At 40.3% G+C, this 26,456-nt stretch overlaps 1 protein-coding gene across 1 annotated transcript in view; it reads left to right on the top strand.

Moving 5' to 3' along the window:
* The window catches only part of LOC140481428 (transmembrane protein 182-like), a 65,369-nt gene that overhangs the window by 16,930 nt on the left and 21,983 nt on the right, over nucleotides 1-26,456 (top strand). Inside the window, exons 2-3 of the mRNA XM_072577591.1 lie at nucleotides 3,228-3,398; nucleotides 16,982-17,078. Of these exons, the coding sequence (XP_072433692.1) occupies nucleotides 3,228-3,398; nucleotides 16,982-17,078 (268 nt within the window). The remainder of the gene's footprint in view (nucleotides 1-3,227; nucleotides 3,399-16,981; nucleotides 17,079-26,456) is intronic.

Genomic DNA, 26,456 nt, shown 5'->3' with positions numbered 1-26,456 from the left:
TAGTCAAGGCCCCTGGCCCAGTAAATCAAGGGCAGCCTCCGATATCAGCCTAAGATCCTGGACACAGTGAGGGTCAGGATGCTCTCCATGGAGATGAGCTGGAATGTTGGGCAGCCCATTGCCTGTCTTAACTATTTCTGCCCTGCAGAGGGGCAATTTCTCCCATGGAACGAGAGAGAGAGGCAGTTATTAGAGAGACAAATGTAGGTAGCATAAACTTCTAACTTTGGTACAGGCAGTGAGATGTCCTGAGGGAATATGTCGGCAGCACTGAGTAACGCAAAATTAGTAATGTCAAGGACTTGGGTGGATGGGTGACAGAGGGAGGACATTGCAGCAAGATGGGGAAGATTTGCAGTAAGTGTGAGCTGTTGGAGAGAAGGCAGTGAATATATTTGCTTGCAGGGTGGAAAAGGTCCTTGATCTTTTTCCTATACAGCTGTGCATTCTTCCAGATGGCTGAGACTGCACTGATGCAGTTGACAAAGCTTGGTCTGAGCTGGCATTGCCTAGTGTCATAGCTTCCACTACTGGTCCTAGAGGACAAAGACATCCCATTTGTGCATCACCCATCCAATGGGACTTCCAAGTGCCTGCCCACGAAGAAGGGTGCTAATTTCTCCTTGTTTGCATGTTCAATGCATTTGTCAGGAACAGTGCAGGGCAGAACAGTGATGGGGCTAGACCAGTTGCATAATGGGTTTCTAAAGTGGTCTTAGTGCCAGGGATATTGGCCAATTATGGGATACCCGATAAGTGGCAAGTTATTTCAGGACCAGTGCATGGTAAAATGGAGCTAATATTAGACCGGGGATGCCAAAACAGTGGATAGGTGCGTTTGGTAAGATATGGCAAGAGGGCTTGCACAAACCCGTGATTTAAAATCCTGCAGAAAACGTGATGCAACTTGAACTTAGCAGAAAAATTAGCAAGATTCAGCCCATTATCATGATTTACATGAATCTCATTATACCATACTTGCTTCATATTCACAAAGGATGCACTCTAACAATTGGCAATGCCTGGCTGGACTTCAACTTCTAAGTCTTGTTTGAAGAAGCTATTTCTTAGTCTTGTGAACATTTGCACATTTTTCTAAACTACTGTAACTTGGCTGTCAAAACCGTCTACTTTCCACGTCAAGACCAGAATAAGGAATGGAACATTTAATAATCTCAGGTATGAGTTCCCAAATTACATTCAATAATAATTGTATGTGTATGTGTAAATTTCAAATAGATTAAATCCAGGTTTCTTTTTTAGGAATGCTTAAATAAGATACAAAACTAATTGGATTATATTGGATATACAACACAGAAACAAACTATTTGTTTCTAGGTTACATTTATGCACCATCGAATTTCCTGTGTCCATAATATATTTTCCTGAGTCTCAAAGAAATGGTTGTCTAAAACCCTCTTAAATGCAGCTATACTATAGAGTCTATCCATATTATTAGACTCAACCACGAGTTATATTTTTACTTTTCTCTGAAAAGAAGTTTTTTCAGAATTCCTGATCTGGTTCCTTGGTGACTGTTATATTAATGGCTGCTACCTATGTTCTTCCTTACAAGTGGAAACATTCTCTCTCGATCCACTGTATCAAAATCTTCCATAATTTTGAAGATCTCCACTAAATTACCACTCAGTTTGTTTCTTTGAAGGGAAAAATGATCTATTCTGTCAATCTTACCCGATAAATATATTTCTGATACCATCCTGATAAACCTTCTCAGCATTACTTGGTGCTACTTTATTCTTTTAAATGATAGCAAAAAGAATTACATGCATATCTTTTAATTGTGGACTAATCTGGGTTCCATACAGGTTTAATTTAACTTCCTTTCTTTCCAATTCTAGCACTTTAGAAATAAAGCTCAGTGCTTAGTTAGTTTTCATTTGACCTTTCTAAACTCAGACACAGAATTTAAGGAGTTCACAAAATATGAGTTTATTCATTACAAATCATGAGAAAACTTATTTTATTACTTTCTTTGTGACCAAACATGACAAGATGTGTACTGATAACAAGTGACTAAAAAATGAAAACATTTCCAATTTCTGAAGAGCAGATAAGATGATATTATAGTTATTATGGAGTTGTCCCAGTACCTTTGCCAGTGGCATAGGGTCATAGAGATGTACAGCATGGCAACAGGTCCAACTTGTCCATGCTGACCAGATATCATTAATTAATCTGGTCCCATTTGCTAGCACTTGGCTCAGATCTGTCTTAACCCTTCCTATTCATCTATCCATCCATATGCCTTTTGAATGGTATAACTGTAGCAGCCTCCACCACTTCTTCTGACACCTCATTCCATACACACATCACCCTGTCTGTGAAAAAGTTGTCCCTTTTATATCTTTCCCCTCTCCCCTTAAAATCTATTCCCCTCTAGGTTTGGACTCCCCTACCCTGGAAAAGGACCCTGGCTATTCACCCTATCCATGTCCCTCATGATTTTATAAACCTCTGTAAGGTCACCCCCTCAGCCTCTGATGCTCCAGGGAAAATAGCCCCAGCCTATTCAACCTCTCCCTGTAGTTCAAACCCTCCAACCCTTACAACATCCTTGTAAATAATTTCTGAACCCTTTCAAGTTTCACAGCATCAGGCAGTTGAACAATGTTTTGAGATTCTTGGCTTAATAGGCTTATGAAAGTTTTTTAGTTCTGACTCCCTTTTTAACTGGTTTGCAGTATTTCACATGAGATAGGGGCTTTACATTGATAACTAAGAGTTATGTGAACTTTTCAGCAGGCCAGCACTCAAACTGAGTATGGTACACACAACAGCCTTCAGTTCCACTAATCCACTCCAGTAGAGTTGAAACTAACATTTTAATCTTTGCCTTCTTCTGTTTTCCCTTGGAAGAATACATAATGTATCTGTACTTCAGGGCATAATCCACCTCAACAGTAAATCAGTGATTTGCTGTTGAGCAGGGAATGGTCAACTCCCCTTTATCTTTGTAGTCACCAGCGATTACAGTCCAGTTTGTTTGAAGATTGTTGACCCTTTAGGTGTTACAGTTCTTCAGTGTCTCTCTACAGACTATCACTTAATTTACATCTGTAGCCATTTCTGGCTGTATTAGCTGTCTTTTAAAAAATGCATTTTAAATTTAACAGCTAAAAATGCCATCCTGTTTTTCCAACCCATTGTCATAACAATGTTTTGCCCTCCTGCATTTATTAATGGCCTTCTGTACTTTCTTGCAGCCCTCCAATTCAACTGGAACTAACCAGCAAAACACCAGTGGAGAAAGGAATTCCGTTGGATCAAATGGAAACTATTTCAATGGGAATTCAAACAGAGCAAATCAACCAATTGCCCTTAAAAGTTCTTCAACCAGCCGAAGACGATTCAATAAACACAGAATCTTAGCTGTGGTGAGTTCTACATTCAGACACCTTAAAATTTCCTTTATTACTGACACTTTAGTGTACGCACGTTTGCTCTCCCAGACTGTGTGTTAGTACTGAACATCTAAAATTTCCATAAGTCACAATGAGTTGAGATTGTTGGTATGTAGCATGAATGTGCCAGGTAAAGGCTCCATTTCCTCATTGGCTTCCTACTTGTGATCATGTTCCCTGGCTCCAAGTTGCCCAAAAGCATCAGCATAATTAACAATCTAGTAGCAAGAGACCTTAAGACCACTTCCTCTGACTACTTGCATCTTGTTTTAGAGTCATAGAGCTGAACAGCATGGAAACAGACCAAACGATTCATCTTGTCCATGCCAACTGAATATTCTAAATTAATCTAGTCCCATTTGCCAGCATTTGGCCCAAATCCCTCTAAACCCTTCCTATTCTTATACCATTCAGGTGTCTGTTATTATACCAGCATTCACCACTAGCTCGACCATACGCATGTCACCATCTTGTGAAAAAGTTACCCTTTAGGTCTATTTTAAATCTTTCCCCTCTCATCTTAAAACTATGCCCTCTAGTTTTGGATTCCCCTACCCTGCAGAAATATTCATCTTCACTATTCACCCTATCCATGCTCCTCATAGATTATAAACGTCCAGAAGGTCACCGCAGAGCCTTCAATGCTCGAGGGAAAATAGCCCCAGCCTATTCAGCATCTCCTTATAGCTCAAACCCTGGCAACATCCTTGTAAGTCTTTTCTCAAGTTTCTGGGGCAGAATTGAACACAATATTGTAAAAGTGGCCTAACAGATGTCATTTACAGCCATAACCTGACCTCCTAACCCCTGTACTCAATGCACTGACCAATGAATTGCAGTTGCTTCACCTGTGCAATTTTGTCCTACACCACCTTGAAAATGGTTAAGAACATAAATAAGAGCAAGAGTAGATTATATGGCCCAGAGTCAGCTTCACCATTCAATACGATCATTGCCCATCATTGGCCTTAACTTCATTTTCCTGACTGCCCTCCATACCTGTTCATTACCTGAGAATCCAAATATCTGTCTCATCATTTAATTTACCCTTTAAAATAATTAATACATAATCCTTTGGATCAGAAAAGACTCATAACCCTTTGATTGAATGTATTTTCCTAATCTTACTCCTAAATGATGTACCCTTTATCATGAGATCTTGTTTTAGATCCTGCAGACAGAGTAAACAACCTCTTGTATTTATGCTAGTTTGTGTCCTATCAAAATCTTCTAAATTCTACAGAGTAAGGCTTGATTTACATAGGTTCTCATCCTGGGACATTCCTTCCAACTCCATGAACAAACTAGTAAACCTTCACTGCATTATCTCTGATACAGGTTTATCATTCCTTAAGTATGGAGACCAAAACTGCATAATTTTCCAGGTATGGTTTTGTCACAATAATGTACAGTTTAAGGAAAAAACTTCCTTATTCTTATACTCAAGGCCTCTTGCAATAAAATCAAAATGCCATTTCCTTCCTAGTTGCTTACTGTAGCCACATGTAAACTTTGACTTCCGCAAACAAATGGTACTCCTGAGTGAAGAAATTTCTCTTCATCTTGGTCCTCAATAATCAATTCTTGTCCTCAGACTTTGAACAGTCTTTGTTCTACATTTCACAGCTTGGGAAATCAACTTCGCCATATCTATGAGTACACTCAAGTCCATCTGATCATTAGCATTTGTAAGCTTTTGCTAGTTAATACAGAACTTGCTGAAGGAAAAAAAGAGACATGCCGTTAAACCTTTCCATCTTGCACTCATTCGGACTAACATAAAATCTAAATCTAAAGGGAACACCAATTTACATTGTATGATGAAAGGTTGAAGCTTGTTTGGAAAGTGAACTTTGGTAAGACATTGCAATGAAGAATACAACAGGGAATAACTGTTCCTGGAGCTTTTGTCTAATTAAAAATACCTTTTCAACAGCGTTTTAGAAATACAGATGTAATATACCCACTGTTCACCCCCCTGTATCTACCCAGGCAGTTAAACTTTAGAAAAATCTCTAATAAATTTGTCAAGCATGATCTATCTTTAGTAAGTTGACTTTATCTGGTCATACTATGGTTTGAAGCTAACTTGCCAATATATCACTGTTTTTTCTCCCTCCCTCTCCTGTCTTGAATAGCAGAGTCACATTTGCTAACTTCCAATCTGTTGGGCTCATCTGGAGTGTAAAATGTGTTAGAAAATTATAATAGGTATATTTAAGGCTTTGAGGAATTCTTGATCAGTAGCGGAATCAAGGTATATGGGAAATGAGCCGGAAAGTGGACCTGAGGAGCGTTGGGTCAATCATGATTCTATTGAATAGTGGAAAAGGCTTGAGGGGCCAAACAGCCTACTTTTGGTCCTATTTGTTATGTTCTAATGGCATCCATTATCTCAGTCAAGCAAAACCAAAGGGCAGAGGTGAGGCAAGAGAGAAAGGTATTAATATAGGAAATGATAAACCAACTTTGTCAGGAAGGGATACTGAGCACACATCTAAGTCTCTTTTGTTCATGGCAAGTGGGAGTCATTGGCTGGGCTAGCAGTTATTTCCAATCTCTAATTGCATCTGGAGTCAAGTGACTCACTACCATTTCAGGGAGAAGTTATGAGTCAACCTCATATCTGTGGATCTGGAGTTACAAATTATGGGAAGGATACTATAAATCTCAGAAGAGATTTATCAGGTTGTTGCCAGGTAAAGAAGATCTGAGGTATAAAGAAAGGCTGGATAGACTGGGACTTATTTTCACTGGAGCATTGAAGGTTGTAAGGTGACCTTCTAGAGGTTTATAAAATCATGAGGGGTTTAGATAGGGTTAATGGTGGATTTATTTTCCCTACGATGGGAGATTTCATCAGTAAGGGGCAGATTCTTAAGGTGAGAGGAGAGAGATTTTTAAAAAAAGACATGAGGTGAAACTGTTTTACACAGAGGATGGTTCGTGTTTGGAATGAACTGGTTGAGGGATGGGGGCACAGTTACAACATTTGAAAGACTTTTGGAGAAGTACATGAATAGGAAAAGTTTGGAGCAGGAGCAGCCAGATGGGACTAGTTTAGTTTGGGATTATGTTTGGCATGGACTAGTTGGACTGAAGGGTCTGTTTCCGATTTGCATGACGGCCCGTAGACCAGACTAGGTATGGAAAGCAGATTCCCTTTCCTAGAAGACAGTAGTGAACCTGACGGATTTATTTTTATGACAATTGACAGTGGTAACGTGATTGCCATTAGACTAGCTTCCAATCTCATATTTCTATTGAATTAGTCCATGTCCCAGACCATTTGTATAGTGACACTGTGCCATGCGATCTCCATTAACAAATACAGAGGTAAGCAGATAATGCTAAAATAATAATTAGTAAATAAAGTAACAAAAATATTAAAAGGGTTTTAAAAGGCTCTGTATCTAAACAGGAGATTTTCAATACAAAATATGAACTGGTACGAGAAAATAGAAGCAAATAAAAAGAGTCTGATTATAATTATAGAGACATAGTGGCACAATGGCATAGCGTGGGACCTAACTAGTGAAGGGTATGTTACATTTAGGAAAGATCAGAAGCTATGAAAGGGTGGAGAGGTTCGTGTTAATTAATGATGGTATCAGTAGAGTAGAGAGGGATCACAATTTTAGGAAACCAGGAAGCAATGAAAAATGGTAAAGGAAAGAATTCCCTTGTGGGAGTGGTTCGTGGATCCCTCAACTGTAAGCATGTGCTAGAATAAACTATAAAGGTGGAAATTATTAGATAAGAAAAACTAAATGCTGAAGAAACTCAGCGGTTCTGTGGTGAGAGAAACAAAGTCAATATTTCAAGTTCAATATATTTGCCGTACCTGCTGAGTTTCTCCAGCACTTTGTCTTTTTACTTCAGAGCGACAGAATCCACTACACCTTGTTTTTATTTTAGTAAGACATTTGTCAGAAAGGCATAGTGATAATCATGGGGGATTTTAGATGACATTATAAAATGTTTTCAGGATACTTAGAACAGCAGTGAAGGAGACAGAAAGCAAGAAACTAGAGCGGTTAGGTTAACATTTGTCATGGAAAGGGTGGAAAGACATCAGAGGTTCTTGCATTCATTTTCAAATCCTCGCTGGTGACAGAGGGAGTGCCGGAGTACTGGAAGAAGCTAACATTTTCCTTTTAGTAAAGTGTGGAGGATGGGATAGACCAGGAAATCATTCGGTCTAACCTCAGTGATGGAGACATTATTAGAAATCATTTCGAGGGTCAGAATATATCTGGATTAGAGAAACACTGGTTAATCGTGGATTGGGTAACGTGTGGTCACATTTGAAAATATTTATCAACTGTTTTGAGGAGTGGTGGTGAGGCTAGTGTATTTTATGTGGTCTACAGAGACTTTAGGAAGGCTTTTTATAATGTCCCTCATGGTAGAATGATTAAATAAAAAGCCCATGTGGCATATTGGATTCAAATTTGACTGAAAGGCAGAGGATGTGTGGAGGCTGGTACAGTTACGCACTTAAAAGACATTTGGACAGGTACATGAATAGGAAAAGTTTGGGTGGATATGGGCCAAATGCAGGCCAGTTGAGATTGGGATACCTGGTCAGCACGGATGAGGTGGACCAAAGGGTCTGTTTCTGTGGCCTATGACTATGCGCCATCCTAGAATGCAGGTACAGCAGATAATAAGGAAGGCAAATGGAATTTTGGCATTTATTTCTAAAGGAATAGAGTATAAAAGTGGGGAAGTGTTGTTGCAATTGTACAAGGCAGTAGTGACACTGCACCGGGAGTATTTGTGTACAGTTTTGGTGGGATTTTCTGTACATATTAACTGAAACACTATATGGTTTTGAGTGCTGGCCCATTGACTGTAATTTAGGGAGCTATTATGATGGATGATCACACGATTTCCAGAACTGCTCGATGACAATACTATTTGGAAGTCTATGGTAAGCTTTCTACTTAGAAGTTTGAAACACAGTGATGGTAGATGGATGTTGTTGCAATTGGACATTTGTTGCAAGTGGGCTTTCACAGGGTTCAGTGCTGGAGCCATTTTTCGTCACTACATATTTAAGTTCAGATCATTAATGTAGCAGTATGATCAAGTTTGCAGATGACAAAATTTTGTAAGGTAAATGGTGAGGAAGATGACCATAAACTGCAGGAGGATAGCAATGGACTGGTAAGGTGGGCAAAGCAGTGATGCATTTGGGGTAGATTGGCAAGAAAAGAGATTTCACTATAATGGTAGGATCTTGGAAAGTACAGAGGAATCTTGGTGTGTCTATCCACAGATTCCTGAAGGTGGTTAAGGCATTTGGAATCCTTGCCTTCATTATCAGAGGGATAGAATACAAGAGTAGGAATGTTCAGCTGAAACTATATAAAATACTGGTTAGGCCTCAACTGGAGTACTTCATGTCGTTCTGGTCCCTAACCTAATAGGAGGGATGTGGTTTTACGAGAGAGAGTCCAGAGAAGCTTTACCATAATGGTTTCTGGGGTGAAGGGTCTGCCTTGTGTGGAGATGTGCTGTGGTTGGTGTCCTTGGAGCAGTGAAGCTTGAGAAAGGACCTGATAATGTGTGTAAGATTATGTGGGACATAGCTGAGTGGATAGGAAGGCACCTATTTTGGGAGGAGAGTAGTCAGTCACCAGGGGGCAAAGATTTAGGGTAAGAACAGAGTTAAAGATGGACGTTTTCATGCAGAGGGTTGTGAGGATCCGGAACTGAACAGGGAAAGTGGGGTTGAGTATTATCAGATCATCTATGATCTCATTGAATGGTGGAGCAGACTCAATGGACTTCTGTTTCTCTGTCTTATGATCAAGTCTGAAACTTTTGTAACACTTGAAGTGGTATTTAGATATTCACTTGTGTTGTCATATCCCATAGGGCTAGGGACCAAGAGCTGGAAATTGGATCAGTGTAGTCTGATCTTTGTTGGCTGACAGACACGATGGGCCAAAAGGCTTCCTACTGTGATGTCAACGTTGGAGTCTAAAACAAACTATGCACAGACAATACTGAGAGGCCAATGGGAATGAACTGTGACCCTTGCATTGTACATATTATGTAGCATGATGTTAACTGAAACATTATATGGTTTTGAATGACTGTAATTTAGGGAGCTGTTATGATTAACTATCACATGATTTCCAGATATGCTCGGGTGACGTCTGGAGTATGCTTTCTACTTAGAAATTCTAGATATGTGAAGAGATGATGTTCGGTAATAGTAATGTTGACTGACGACCAGAGCTCCTCCCATCTTAATCAATTCACTGCAGAATGTAACTAAAAGTCAATCACAGATAATAACACATTAATTGCATATCCTTGGTGAAAGTACCAGTTTTTTCAATGTCCATTATTCGAAGCCAAAGTTTTCACTAGCCTAACCTTTGGCAGTATTTTATTTTGCTTTTTACCCCTCAACACCACTGCCTTTCTGTTCAATGAGATTCCCTGCTTTCCAGGGCAGCCTTTTCCCCACTTGGAATGTTTTATTACATTAAAGAAATCAGGTAACTTGGATGTTGCAGAAGATGTAAGATATTGAAATAGGTCTCACAGTCCCATGATCTTGGCTGCAGCATTCAGTAAAGTCACAACTATAACTGAAACAAGAACTGCACTTTTCTGCCCTATCCCCACATTGTACAAATGTTCTTACAGTCTGCAAATCTGATGACCTCAGCTTCAAATATGCTATTGACCGAGCAGATAATTGTAAAGATTCACATTCCCTCAATTAAACAAACTTATTCTCTGCTCAGTCCTTTATTGAATATGGCATTTAGTTCTGGACTCCATAAGCTGGGGAAAACAGATGTTCAGAATTGGTCCTGCCAAGCCACTAAAACACTCAAGATCACTCTTCATTCTTGCCAACTCCAGAGAATATGGGAAAGAGAAGCAATACAAAGTAATTATATCCTGGTTAGACTCATGCTGTACCATTGCATTCAGGTCTAGCTATTGCAGCTCAGAAACATGCCCTTTGTAGGGTGCAGTGAAAAATAAGAAGAATGTGGTTGGGTGTCACAGATTTAAAGCATAGGACAGCTTACATAAACTTGTAAAGTGCAAATAAAATGGACAAATGTTCTTTTTGAGGCATTTAAAATGTTAAACAGAGTTTATTTCCATTAACTTAGATCAGGAGGGCATAATCTTAAACAGTACAGGCAAATTGTTCAAAAGTAACTTCAGAAGTATTTTGGTCTCAAAAGGCAGCAACATTCTGGAACTCCAATCTGCCAGCTCCTATTCTTCCAACATGCTGTGGATGCTATCTCATATTAAATTGAAGAGAGGGATCAATAGATAAGAGCTAGAATGAGTCTGCATGTTGAGGCACGGACAAATCTTGATTGAACTGAGTATTGGAACACGCTTGAAGGACTGAAATGTCTGCAGTATCTAACCTCTGGAATGTTTCATGTGACTGAGTGAGTGAAAGCGAGAAAATCATAACAGGAAGAGGAAGGACCATTCCATTCCTAATTCCCCAGTAACCTCCTCAACTACCCATAACATGCCTTTCCTTTCCCAGGGCAAACTCTTGTACATTATCTATTTTTTCATTGTCCCTGGCCCCAATTCCTCCTTCAAAGTATAATCTGGATTGGATCTTATCATGTCAAATTCCTAAACTGAATATTTGTTTCGCTATACTGTACATTGAGAAGATTGAACAGATATTGGATAATTGCTTTGTGGAATAGTGTTGTGCATTCGGTCTGCAAATGTGACCCTAAGATTTCAAAGGCCTGCCATTTGAACTCTTCATCTTGCTCCCAACTTGTCCTTTATGTTCGTCACAATGATCCAGTGAACTGCAGTACAAGTTTGAGGAACAATATTTCAGTTGCCGATTAAGTAATTTACAGCATCTAGACTCAAGAAAACAGACTGTTACCTTTTGCCCTTTTTTTGCTTCCTTTTACTTCTTTGGTTTTGAATTCACTATCATTTTATTATCTTTATTTGCTTTTAAATAACAGCTTTTTATTGTTCTGCCATTTGCACCTCTTCCAGCAATATCTTTGTTAATTTGCTTTGTTCTATCAATGCTTTGCCATTTAATCTCTCTACTCTTTCCCACAGCAGACCATTTTTCCTTTTTCCAATTTTCTTTTTCACTCACTTAAACCCCATTGCAATTTATTACAAAGCTAAAACATTTGCCAGTTCTGATAAAAAGGCTATCAGCCTTAACTGTTGTACCAGATTTTTGAGGGAAATGCAGTCTGCACTCAGAAGTCTGGAATGCATCCAACATCGCAAATATATTTTTAGTTACTAAGACTTCGAGATTTTTGTTCTGGACAGGCAGAGGCAGGATGGACTTGCTGTCAAGTGGACTGGTTCAAGGCAACAATCGAGACAGGAGCAGTTTGGAGAATTTGCCTCCATTTACTGGATCTTGACCCAGTTGCAATGACGAATATCAGCCCTTCAAACCCACACTCCTCATTCCCTCACTCACCTCTCCATGCACCTTCATAATCTCCATACCTCTGTTATGCCCTTCATGAACCTTACATTCTAACTTTTCCAGTAGTTACAATGCACTAAATCAATGAGCCATTGACAAGGTCCCACATGAGAAACTGTTAAAAAAGGTAAAGCTCATTAGATCCAGGGCAACTCGACAAGATGGATCCAAAATGAGGTTAATGACAGGAGACAGTGGGTGTTGGTAGAAGGCTGTTGGGTGACTGGAGCCTGGTGTGCAGTAGTGTATCACAGTGATCAGGGCTGGATTCCTTATTGTTTGTGATAATCATAAATTATGAGGATGAGAATGTACGAGGGATAATAAGTAAGTTTTTGGATGACACAAAAATTTGCTGAGTGGTTGACAATGAGAAGGAAGATGCAAGGTTACAGGAAAATATGAAACAGATTGACAGATGGAATTTAAACCTGATATGTGAGGTGATGCACTTTGGAAGAAGGAATAAGGCAAGGGAGTACTCGATGGGTGGCAGTAACCTAGAAAGCTCAGTGGAACAGAGGGATCTTAGAGTGCTTGTGGACAAGTCCCTGATTGTGGCAGGACAGGTTAATCGGACAATTAAGAAGGCATACAGTATGCTTACCTTTATCAGATTATAACAGTAGGCAGATCATGTTGGAGCTGTACAGGACTTTGGTTAGGCGACTAGGTAAAAGCTGCAGATGCTGGAAACCAGATTCTGGATTCGAGTGGTGCTGGAAAAGCACAGCAGTTCAGGCAGCATCTGAGGAGTAGGAAAATCGACATTTCGGGCAAAAGCCCTTCATCCTGAAACGCCGATTTTCCTGCTCCTTGGATGTTGCCTGGACTGCTGTGCTTTTCCAGCATCACTCTAATCCAGAATTTGGTTAGGCCACAGTTGGAGTACTGTGTGCAGTTCTGGTCACAATACTATCAGAAGGATGTGCTTGCATTGTAGGGGGTACAGAGGAGATTTATTAGGATGTTGCCTGGAATCGAACATTTCAGCTATGAAGAGAGGCTGGATAAGCTCAGACTGTTTTCTTTGGAGCAGAGAGGGTTATGGGGGAGACCTGATAGATGTGTATAAAATAATGAGGGATATGGACAGGGTGAATAGAAAGAAGCTGTTCTCCTTAATTGAGGGGTCAGTAACAAAGCAGCATAATTCTAAAGTGAAAAGCAGGAGGTTTCAAGGGGGATTTAAGGAAAATCCTTTTCACTGAGAGGCAGGCAGTGTTGAGGAATGCACTGCCTGGGAGGGGAGTTGAGGCGGAAAACCTCATAACCTTTTAAAAGTGCTTGAATGAGCACTTGCAAGTATCATACCATTCAAGGCTATGGACCTACTGCAGGAAAATGGACCTAATGTAAATAATAGGTTATTTTTGGTTGTACAGATTTGATAGGATTAAAGTCCTCTTCTGCATTTTATGATGATTCTATGACCAAGAGATTTCATAAAACCCTGAAAATGCCAACCAACAAATGTCATTATCAGAAACCTTTATTTACTTAAGCCCTTTTATTCTTTTTGTAATTAAATGCACAGGCAGTCAAAAACCCTTCAAAGACAAAGCAGGTAATTAGAAGATATCAAACAAAACTTATGCTCCTCTCTGCAACTATAACAACCCCCTGCTAAAGGCCAAAAGCAATCATGTCGGAATATGAAAGCAAGGATAGGCCATTTTTCTCGGTGAATCTTTTTTGCTATTTGGTACAATAATGGATGGTCATCCACCTCAATGCTTTTTCCCCACATTATCACCAGATCCATTAGTATTGTTGTGATCTAGGCTGATGTTATTACTGAACAATTCAGATCCCAGACTGATAAATGGCTTGGGAGAATGTATTTTCTATTTATTCTTTATTTTAACAAAGTGATCTTTTACCCTGCAGATTTGGTTTAACAGTAAACAAAACTTTATTACATAAAAGAAATGAAAGGAATAAAATAGAATAAACCAAGCTATTTACATGTAACATGAGTTTAAAGGTTTTCAAATACAATAATATTAATGTAAACACCATACCTTTACAGGATTCTTAGGAAATAAGGCAGGGCAGGTGACTGAGGTGTCAGTGGGGGAGCACTTTGGGGCCAGTGACCATAATTCTATTAGTTTTAAAATCGTGATGGAGAAGGATAGACCAGATCTAAAAGTTGAAGTTCTACTTTGGAGAAAGGCCAATTTTGAGGGTATTAGGCAAGAACTTTCGAAAGCTGATTGGAGGCAGATGTTTGCAGGTAAAGGGACGGCTGGAAAATGGGAAGCCTTCAGAAATTTATTGATCAATTGAGTACAGGAGTTAGGCGGTCATGTTGCGGCTGTACAGGACATTGGTTAGGCCACTGTTGGAATATTGCATGCAATTCTGGTCTCCATCCTATCGGAAAGATGTTGTGAAACTTGAAAGGGTTCAGAAAAGATTTACAAGGATGTTGCCAGGGTTGGAGGATTTGAGCTATAGGGAGAGGCTGGACAGACTGGGGCTGTTTTCCCTTATAGAGGTTGACAAAATTATGAGGGACATGGATAGGATAAATAGACAAAGTCTTTTCCCTGGGATCACGGAGTCCAGAACTAGAGGGCATAGGTTTAGGGTGAGAGGGGAAAGATATAAAAGAGACCTAAGGGGCAACGTTTTCATGCAGAAGGTGGTACATGTATGGATTGAGCTGCCAGAGGAAGTGGTGGAGGCTGGTACAATTGCAACATTTAAGAGGCATTTGGATGATTATATGAATAGAAAGGGTTTAGAGTGATATGGGCTGGGTGCTGGCAGGTGGGACTAGATTGGGTTGGACTATCTGGTCGGCGTGGACAGGTTGGACCAAAGGATCTGTTTCCATGCTGTACACCTCTATGACTCTATGAGGACTTAAACACCAGAGAGAATTCCCTTCTCCCTCATATCTACGAGACTTCGCTTAATAGATGTTTCAACTCAATGATTTTTGCGTATGTGATTGCCTCTTCACTGAGTTTCATTATGAATGTCTGGAAAAGCTCCAAGAATGAATCATGTATTTACCACTCAACAAGCAGTGCTACTACAGCTGTAGAAAGCAGCAAAAGCATTGTTTAATTTACAACTCTGCTATCTTGCAACAACCTACATTTTATTGAAAGATGTTTTAAAATTGCACAATTGTTTTTGCTTTTATCTATGTAAGGTTAATAGGTCTGAAGTGGATACAAGCTTCTAGAATCTCGAAGGAGAGGTCCTAGCTTCAGAATAAGGGGTAGCATATTTAAAACTGAAATGAGGAAAAATTACTTCTCTCAGAGAATCTGTGGAATTCACTACCCCAGAGGGTGGTGGATGTTAGGGCATTGAGTAAATTTAAGGAGGGGGTAACCAGACTTTAATTATGAGTGGTTTGGCTGCTTATGGAGAGCAAGCAGGAAAGTAGAGTTGAAGCCAAGTTGAGATCAGCTGTGATCATATTAAACGGCTGAGCTGGCTCAAGGGGCGAAATTGCCTACTCCTGCTCTGACTTCTTATTACATGTGATGTTCTAAAATTGATAATATGTATCTATGTAATTAATTGACAGCATTTAAAAAAGGCAGGAGCACCAGTTTATTTAAAGAGGATTTGTTGTGTTTTTGTATTGATGACTTGAGACCGGATTTCCCCTGCAGTTCATGACTTCCAAGAATCTATTAATTGCTTACAACAATGGAATGCAACTGATTCTCAGAAATCTGAAAGGAAGGCTTGACCCTCCCAAGTCTGCAATGGAGCCAGCAAGGCTAGAAATGCTCTTATCCAGAGCTGGGGCAAATTGCAGGAGATTGGAATAGGGGTGACAGAGTGGCTCGATGGTTAGCACTGCTTCCTCACAGCGCCACGGACCTGGGTTCAATTCCTTGGGTGATTGAGTAGAGTTTGCATATTCTACCTGTGTCTGTGTGGGTTTCCTCCGGGTGCCCAGGTTTCCTCCCACAGTCCAAACATGTGCAGCTTTGGTAGATTGGCCATGGTAAAATTGTCCTGGGATGTGTAGGCTAGGTGGGTTAGCCATGGTAAATGTGGGATTACAGAGATAAAGTGGGGGTGGCCAGGTCTGGCTGCGATGCTGTTTGGAGGGTTGGTGTGGTCTTGATGGGCTGAATAGTCTCTTTGCACTGTAGGGATTCTATGGAATGAGAGTGGGATTCTCAGAATGTGGTCTCGTCTGCTAGCTTTTCAAGTCAGCCTGACTCAGAAAAATTCAAAGCCACCACATTTTATTCTGCACACCTGCTGTTTAATCTGAGTACTCCAGTTTGTTTTTTCTTTGAAGTATTGGGAATATTTGCCTTTCGTAGAAAAAAGGATAGTTCTTGCTGTGAAACTGAAGAGAACTATTGCTTCATATGATTACACACTGCTGTCTGATAGCTAAGTTCATAGAATGTTATTTTGAAAAAGTGAAGTTCTAAAATTGAAGAGACATCTCTTCTGAGGATTTTCTTTTTTCTATTATTTAGCTTCCTGCTCTAAACCCATTACATTAATGTGTCACGCAAGGTACCCCTTAACCTTGCTCCCTAGCCCCTGGCCACATCTTTCCATAACTCCGACCACAAGAAATCCTACCTGCCTAGAAACACTAATTATCTTTCTCGGCATTTCTGGACTCCAGGTATTGCTGTTCCCAAAGTAGCCATAGCCTCCATTGACGCTGTGTTATGTCGGTCACGGTGTTGCTAGTCTCCGATTACCTGTGGTGGACAGGAACTTTGCCGTTAGGGTCTTGATTTCTGAGGAAGGCTCACTGGTGGCCTCACACCTGCCTGCTTGGAGGAAGATCCAGTGAGAATTTCTGGGGAAGGACAGTGTGAATGTTTTACCAACACTACAGCCAGCAGGCAAGGCACTTCTTGCCACCAGCAGAAGATTCCATCCTGGATGTGTACTGATCTAAACTTTACAATTATAATGGTAACCTTCAAAAAATGAATCAATCATTATGATTAAAATAATCAATATATATATATAATGTAATTGCCTCATAAATTTGAGTTCTGAGTTTTGATCTAGTAAATAATGTTTTATTTTCTTCTGGATGATTTTACAGAAACAACCGACTCTGGTTTATTATCATGAAGGGTTCTTCTGGAAATGCTGGTTTACTGACCAATGGACAGAAGATATAATTTTAAAATTTATCTTCAGTAAGTGAGAACTCATTTTTTGATGTTATAGTACTCTTCCTTTAGTTGTGAATGAACTGTGTCAAATTTGTACTTGTGTTACCTCGGCTTGCTTGTTATATGTGATAATGACTTTTCATTATTATCTTAGTTTTATTTCCCGCACATAGCATATGGAGTATTGGGAGTATCATGCAGGCTGGTATGTCAAGTGACAAGTTGTTGTTATGTTGCCATAATTTGCTATTGGCCCATGGCTACCTGCCTGGGTATTGTTGCATCCAGCTGTGCTCAGGGTGCAATTTGAATGGAGTCCACCTGCCAGATGGTAGTTCTGGGTATAACCTGTGTCCTCAGAAATTCTTCCCATTTTTGGTGACCAGGTAGATTCTAGTGGGGCTGAGGGTGTATCTTCTGTCTGTTACTTCTTCCATACCAAAGTCAGGCTGACTTGAAAAGCTAGCAGACTGGGAAGTAACATGATTGACTACACTGACAATTCTGCGCAATGTACCCACTAAAGCCTAAACAGACCTGTTTCTGTGGAACTTTGGAAGAGGGTCCAAACTTGTAACTGATCCAGAAGGGAAAGAATTATTATCTTTAATCAATCTTTTGTGGTGAAAAGCACATTGCAAACTGCTTCTGTTCCCTGATACTTCAACCAATTCTTATTCCGTCAGATTGGCTTGGATGCACTCTGACTTTGTGCATTATTATGAGGATGTTTTGAGGTGATGTTATGGGTTCTGTCAAGCAACTCTTGACCACTATCAGACTCATAAGGGGCCTTTCACTGAGTGTTTACACTCTGCAGCTTAAATATCTTCATTCTGGTAGGGACTGTCCACAGAAGATTGAGGACCTAAGGATCCTTTCCTCAATGTGACCGTCAAAGGCTGACGATAATAGCTAATGTTCTGAATTTGGAATTAGGTCATTCAAAAACAAAAAATATCTCTCTGTAGATTTCCACAATTCATTACTTTAAATGTGCTTAGCATCTGAAGTGTCACAAGGTCTGAATGAGACTTATACATATATCGTTATCTGACCCTGTTATGTTGGGTAGTCATGTTGTGTGCGCAAAGTGCTTCGCGCCTGTGTTGTGACTTGGCCTGCAAGCCTTAATGCCATCATCTCACACTCCTTAATGTAACATGTCTAGATAATCATATTATTGCCCTCCTGTGTGTTTTTCTTTATGTAATGTAAATGTGACTTTCCTTAAATATGGAGTCTAAAATTACACAAAGCACACAGGATGCAGTGTAACTAATAACCTGCTCAGTTGTGAAGATCTTTTGTCAAGATATTTACTCAATATCTCTTGCAATAAAGTCCAATATTCCAATTGCGTTCTGAATTATTTATAGTACTTGCCATTAACTTTGTGCGATTCATACAGGCCCTTCACCACAATAGTATTCTGGAGTGTTTCTCCATGTTTTTTTTCCATATGTTTATTGAAAAATCTTTCACTCTTTTACAAAAAAGCCAAAATGTTATGAAAGTACAAAAGTACAGAAAAGTAGAAATAATATTGTACAATTATATAACAGCAACGTTAACAATAAACTGCCTACTACTCTTCAAGATACAGTTGTCTCATATTTACTTTACTTAACCCAAATTAGAATAAACTCAAATTAAATAAAATGGCATTAAATTAAATTATAATCCACTAAAATTAAATTAAACTACATTACATTACTACACTTGCGGCACCTCCATCGAAGCTCCAGTCCACGGGAGCAATAGTTATTATGCCCGTATTTACTAGGCCACCCCCTCACCCCCTTCCCGGGGCCCCCGGACCACCATATATGACCCTCGCGGCTGTACAAAGGCCCTGATCTGTACTGCCGACAGATCCATGTCTGTGTAATTTAGAAAGGGCCGCCCTGTCTTATAAAATTGCTCTGTTCTGTGATGCACCATACTGGTCAGATAATCTTGAGAGGTGCTCCATCACAAATCTGTGCTATCCTGCAAGACCTGGAGGCTTTTCTGATATCCAATTCATGAAGATGTTCTTCCTCGCACGGTGTGTAAGAATATTGAATAACCTCTTCCTGTGCTTACCCAAAGAGGGCAGATTTGGTAGTCACAAAAGGAGGGACACTGGATCTTCCTTAACTTCCATGTCCAGGATCTTCTCCAGCTCATTCACTATGACACCCCAATATCCACAGATCTTGTAACAGGACCGAAAGCAATGTGTAAGGGTGCTTATGCTGATTTTACATTTGGGACATTTCAGTGAAGATCCTTTAAATTTTACTAACGTCTCTGGCGCCATATGGGGCCTGTGGAGGATCATCAATTGCATTGCTTGTGCCTTATTGTAAATCAACATTTTCTTTACATTCCCCCATATATCCTCCCATGTTTCTGATGAGTTTTTTTGCCCTAACTCCTGATTCCAAATGTCATGGAGTCTCTCCATATCCCCTAAGGTGTTCCCTCTCTGCAGATGATATATGGTACTAACAGAGAGCACCCCCACATCGGAGCACTCTTTGTTCTATATCTGACTTGTAGGGCTGGGCCAAGAGCATGGTCGCTTTCTGTATATGATCCCTAACTGAAAATATCGGAAAAGGTCCCTATTAGGGATTTCGTATTTCTGACTGAGTCAAAACCCCTCTCTCGAATGAATCTCCCAGACAGAAGGTTCCCTTACCTTCCCAAGCTCTGAAGCCAGAGTTCATTGACCCCTGTCCAAATCCTGGGGCTCCCACTAATGGGGTGAACAGTGAAGTCTTAAGCAAATTGCCCTTACCCTACCACATTATCCTCCATGCTTTCACCATATTTATAATAAACAGACTGTCACAGTGCTCAACCACAGATCTCATCTTATCCATAAACAGTAAATTTATGAGGCGACTTCTCACCTGCGAGGCCTCAACATCAAGCCATATCGACTTCGAATTATTGCACACCCATTTGCCTACATATGAAAACAGGGCACCTGTTTAGTATCTCTTGAAATCTGGGAGGTCCACCCTTCCCCCCATATCCTGTGGAAGTTGCACCTTGGTGACTTTAATTAGTGGCACCTACAGCACCAAATAAATGATCCAAACCACCCAGCAAACTTCCCCAGCGCCTGTATGGGTAATAACGATGGGAGTATCCTCATGGGATATAACAACCGAGGAAGAACATTCATTTTAATCAAGGCTATACAGCCTAACCATGTTATGACTAGACCCTCCCATCACTGCAAGTCCTGCTTTTTTCTCTCAAACAACTGTACAACGTTAGCTCCGTACAGTTGCCAGAAGATAGGGATAATAAAAATTCTCAGATGGAGGAAACCTTTCTGTGACCATCTAAAAAGAAACTCTATTCTGTGCTCCAGCTTCGGTACTTCCAGCAACTCCGGAATCCACCTCCCGAGAAATTTGAGTATGAAATAATCAGACCCCTTAAGAATGCTTTTGTGGTCTTTTAGAGCACTGACAGATTACTGGCTGTACCCCGATTGATGTCCCAAAAAGCCTTGAACTCCCTTGTGATATATTGAACAAAGTTGTCATCCTTCAACAGAAATGGAACCATGTGCCACTGCCGCATGCCTTCTCCACAACCTTTGGTCTTAATATCTAAACATGCTGCCGCATGGTCCAAAATAGTTAGTCTCCCAGTTCTGCAGGCTAACACAAAGTCCAAACAAACTGATGGAACAAAGAATATATCAATTCTCATGTGTCACTTGTGCAGGTTGGAGTAGAAGGTAAAGTCCCTCCCATTGGATGGGGGCACCTCCACACATCCACTAGCCCCAGCTCCTCACACAAGTCCACTAACTGTCTAGACTGCCGTGGTGTACCTGACAGCCCTCTTGGCATCCTGTCTACCCCAGGGTCCATGAGACAAAAAAGGCTTCTTCTATAATCGTATGGTGCATCCGAAAAGCTATTAACTTAGAGACTGCATCAACTAAAAATTTGAGAGGGTGCACTGGGGGACAGTAAATAGTCAGCATGCCATACTCTTCTCCGTGCATCAGCACCTTGAGAATAATGAACCGTCCGTACTCACCCTGAAATAAGCGGTTCCTTTCTACCAATGTGGGCACTCCTCTGTTTTTGGAGTTAAAGGGGGAAAGGAATACCCTATCATAACCCCCCTGCTGTAACTTTTGGTGTTCCCTATAGGTTAAATGTGTCTCTTGCAACACAGCGATGTCAACCCTTCTTACGATTTGAAAGCACCTTTTTCCTCTTAATGGAGGAATGGCTCCCCTTTATATTCTAGGTGCATCACCTGAACAGACCTGAACAGCCATGACCGCACACTACAGCCCACAGTTCCCTGAGAAGGTGAAGCCCAATCAATGTGCAGCGAGTGGAGAAAATACAGATTTTATCAAATCGAAAGACTATTCCTACAAACACTACTAAAACCACAAAATCTATTAAAACTAAGAAACTAACCACTACTCCTAACTTGAGCAAATAAGTACAAAAAGCCCAAATCTCCAGAGATCTCCCCCCTCACCCATAGGCGCACTCACTTCCATCCTTACAGCCATTCTGGCTCCTTCCAGTTAAGGCAGTGGAAAAAAACATGCTATTTATACTCCTGCAAATTAACAATGGATGCCCACCCCACCCCTCCCCTCCACATCTCAACCCCACTCATATTTACATCAAAGAAGTAACCACCCCTCAGCCAAAAAAAAAACAGAACACTGGAAGAATAGATAACTACCAAATGGATATAATATAAAACATAGCGGATTTTACACCAAAGCAATACCAAGCCTATAAGGCCTGAGACCCCAAAAGAGAAGAGAATAAAGAGAGAGAAGATTAAAAAAATACCATTGTTCGCACACATCAGTTCCTCTTTCCCCCTCAGTCAAAGTCTATTACTTCAGCGAGTTCAAAAATTCTTTTACTTTTGAATGTTTAAATCTTTTAATTTCTTTCTTTACATCATCAAAGGTCTTCCTTTTCTTAAATATGGCCCCAGAAATATCATGAAATAACATTATCCTCTAACCTTTATAAATCTGTGAATCTTCTCCCAGTCTTCTGGCTGCTTCTACTATTAATTGCTTTTCTTTATAATGCTGGAGTTGCACTAGGACCAGGCGGGGGCGCGGAGCTGGCCCAGACCTCCGCATTGCGATCCAAGTGGGCCCGCTTCACACTCACCTGGCCAGACTCGATCTCCAACCCCAGCAACTCCGGAATCCACCTCCCGAGAAATTCAGCAAGGGTTTCGACTGTGTCACGCTCTGGAAGGCCCACGTTCTGTAAATTGTTTTCTCCGACTTCCGTTTTCGAGGTCGTCTACTAGTTCCTTCAGGGCCTGAATTTGGCCTTCCAAGGTTCAAACCCACCCCTTGGAGCTCTACGTCACAGCCTCCGAGGCTGCACTCCTTTGTTCAACCCCTTCTACGCGCCGATCAAAAGCCCAGGGCTTTAAGTGCTCTACCTATTTTATACTACAAACCCTCCTTGGGGTGACTAATGGAGGAGGGGTTTGGTGGTGGCCAGGAGCCCAGCTTGCCTGAGGTATGGCACAGAGCCCAATACAGCAGACTGTATAGACTGCCGCCATCCTGAATCTCTGTGTTTCTCCATTTAAATAATATTCTGGTTTCTTCTTCCTGTCGAAGTGGATAACCTCACATTTATCCACATTATATTTCATTGACAACTATTTGCCCACTCATTTAACCTATTTATATCACCTTCCAGACTCTTTGATCATTCTTATTTATTGCTTTCCTATGCTTTTATTTATAAGAGAAGCAGAGGGACCTTGAAGTCTGTATCACAGGTTTCTAAGTCTGCATAATAATTGAGACAGAATATGAAGTACATTATTCTGTACGCTAGAATGTAACAGCATCATAACAATTAAAGTAGAACTTCATGAAACTCTAGTTTGGCCATAGGTAGAGAATAGTGTACAGTTATGGTCATGACATCATATGAAGGATGTGATTGCATTTGAGCTGGAGTAAAGGAAATTTATGGAAATTGGACCAGGAATGTTTTAGTTATGAAGAAAGACTGGATAGACTGGAGATGTTTTCTTTTGACAAGATAGACTTAAGGCAGATTTAATTGAGGTGTAAAAAATTGAGGAGCTTTAGAGTGGGTAGGATAGTACTTCTGAATTTGAATGCTAAGAATATTTTATTTTCTCCTGAAGAGAGAGACCTGAGAAGCCATATGTCCTTTTGCTAATTTGATAACATTCAGAAAAACATCATTCCTTACAGCAAACAAAAATATTTCTTTCATATGTAGAAGATAGATACTGCAGAACACTTGGCCAAAATTGTTAAATGTTTTTGGCACATCTTACTTGAAACATTTATTACTGTATACAATAGTGCTTTGTCACTTGAGTTTAATAATCTGAATCTTATTTTGGATATTGGAGTACATACAATATTCCCTGAATTAAGGAGACTAATAACAGAAAGGGTATTAATTTGAAGTAATTGGTAGAAGGTTTAGAGAGTGGATTGGGATATGGAACACTGCCACAAAGAAAGGTAGAAATCCACAGCCCATTTAAAACATATGCAGATATGCACTTAAGATGTTGTTAATTGCATTCAGATTGCATTCTCTTTCACTGGCTCATGTGTAAAGAGCTGGATGACTGTCTCCTGTGTCATAAATTTCTAGCAAATATCAGATTTTTCCCCCCAGTTAACTTCATGCAAGACTCACAATGTTCTATTCCCGCCATCACTCTGGTATGGTAGAAACATTCCATCTTATGCAATCACAATGAATCGTAAATGTTTTGATCCCGTGCTGTCAAGTCTTTGAGACAATAAAAAGTCACAAAGAAATTGGATGTATTCCAATTTCCAGAATGATACTCATCCAGATTTATTTGACTCAAGTCGCAGAGCACCATTGCACAGGCTAACAAATATTTTAAGTAGGATGTGCCAGAAGGGTTTGAAATGTTTTGGCTTGTGTGTTCTGTGATATCTATCTTCCATGCATGAAAAGAAATACTTTTATTTGCTGTAAGGAATTATGTTTGTATGAATATTATAGAATTAGGACTGTTATGAACCCTTAGCAGAAGGAGCCTTTCTCAGGATTCTCTCTTCAGGGGAAAATGAAATATTCTTAGCACCCAGGTTCAGATATAGACAAACACAATAGCTGAAGAGAAGAGTGCTCTCAGGGGATCTTATGTTGAGGTTGCCTGGTTCATGCTTCAATAGGGTGTAGGTTTGCTCGCTGAGCTGTCGGTTTGATACCCAGACGTTTCATTACCTGGCTAGGTAACAGCATCAGTTGCGACCTCCAAGTGAAGCGAAACTGTTGTCTCCTGCTTTCTATTTATATCTTTCTCCTGGATGGAATTCCTGGAGCTTGTGGTGATGTCATTTCCTGTTCGTTTTCTGAGGGGTTGATAGATGGCATCTAGATCTATGTGTTTGTTTATGGCGTTGTGGTTGGAGTGCCAGGCCTCTAGGAATTCTCTGGCATGTCATGCTTCAATGTTGACATTTCTAATTGATTCGGGCAGCATCTTGTCGTGACCCCCTAATTTGCACAAGGCTCTAACAAGAATTACCAATTGACACTGAGCATAAGACTAGCTAAAGAACTATCTTTGACCAACTGGTGAAAAGAAGAAGGTTGTACATTGGGTAACAGTCATTTTATCATTAGCAAGAACTACCCAAAAACATGATTGAGGTAGGACTGCTGAAGAAGATACAATTTATGAAAGATTTTCATCTTGCATTCTTCAGGACATTTCTAGGGAAATAAATTCAACTGGAAGAACACCATTTCTACTGTATGATTGATTGATATGCAAATTCCAATGGAATTGTCATCATGGAGAATACACCCATTAGTGCTGAATGACAGTTAATATCAGGCTGTCTTCAAATCAAAGACTGGCAGATCATATCAAGCAGTGTGTCCCTAGGCTATTCTCAACAAGCAAAGCAGTCTCTGTACTCAACCAGGCAACCCTTACAAAACTTGAAATGCAGTATTCAGCATTGAATGTGATTCTGCAATTGTCAGCATTTATTCAATAACCGAATTATACTAACAACCAGTTCAGGATTATCAGTTAGACTAGTGAGGTGTGACATGCTTTAGTCTACTGGAAGATTAGATTAGATTCCCTACAGTATGGGAACAGTCCCTTCGGCCCAACAAGTCCACACTGACCCTCCGAAGAGTAACCCACCCAGACCCATTCGCCACATTTACCCCAAACAAATGCACCTAACACTATGGGCAATTTAGCATGGCCAGTTCACCTGATCTGCACATCTTTGGACTGTGGGAGGAAACCAGTGCACCCAGAGGAAACCCACGTAGACATGGAGAGAATGTTCAAAGTCCACACAGACAGTCACCTGAGACAGGAATTAAACCCGCGTCCCTGGTGCTGTGAGGCAGCATTGAGCCACCATGCCGCCCCAAAGCTACATATATTAATATACAAGGCTGTGTTCTTTGCATACAGAAAGAAGAGGTACACATACTGCATCTATTTCAACTTTACAAAATAGATGACAGCTGTTGGGGAAAGATGTCAAAGAGTTTGTGTTTAGAAGTACAATTGATCTTTATTCAAGTTCTTTACCACATGTGTGAGAGAGGCCAGAGACCACTCTGAGCCTGGCCTATACGTAGGTTCCAGTCTCCAATAGTTGGCTTAGCTTGGATGAGAGATCAACCAACGATGCTGTGATTTCCACAGTGGGATACTGCATTTTTATACATTTTGTGTTACAATAATTACATGCAATGTTGTCATTGTTCCTTCCTTGTTAATCTATACATCCAAGTTTTATGTAACATCTACTTTAGAATTCTTTAGCTAATGAGCTGTTAGCACCTTTGGTCCCATCTGACCTTGGAGGCTCAGTCAGACACTCTCCACTCTGTCTTGCAACTGCATTATAACTCATTTTAGTCACATACTATCTTCTGGGATGAAATTTACCGTCCTTGCTCTGACTAACACTTTTTACCTAATGAAACAACATCTTTCTCATTGATCTAAAAACTCAATCACTTTCACAGCACAATGAATTTGGCTGATCTCAAAGATTTTTATGAACCATAATCCTAACCTTATCATCTGTGTCTATTATTGTGGGATCCTACTTTTCTTTTTGATGCTTGCTACACATGCCAGGCTGTCAGTTTTTACACATTTCTTAGCAAACTGTCTCCTACAGACCTTTGCAGCTGCTGGTTGCGCAGAACTCCCTGTATATTAATTTGTAAGATTCTTTGTTCAAAGTAGACTGTGTTCTCTTGAGGTAACCTCATTGTACTAATTTATTACCTCATTTAAATGCTGGAGCAAGCATGCACATTCTCTTACTGCAGTCAGATTTATGCCAACTTTTGTCAGTCT

The sequence above is a fragment of the Chiloscyllium punctatum genome, chromosome 9 (assembly GCF_047496795.1).
Source record: "Chiloscyllium punctatum isolate Juve2018m chromosome 9, sChiPun1.3, whole genome shotgun sequence".
Classification (NCBI taxonomy): domain Eukaryota; kingdom Metazoa; phylum Chordata; class Chondrichthyes; order Orectolobiformes; family Hemiscylliidae; genus Chiloscyllium; species Chiloscyllium punctatum.
The sequence above is the reverse complement of the archived record's forward strand: the minus strand, read 5'-3'. Positions and strand labels throughout refer to the sequence as shown.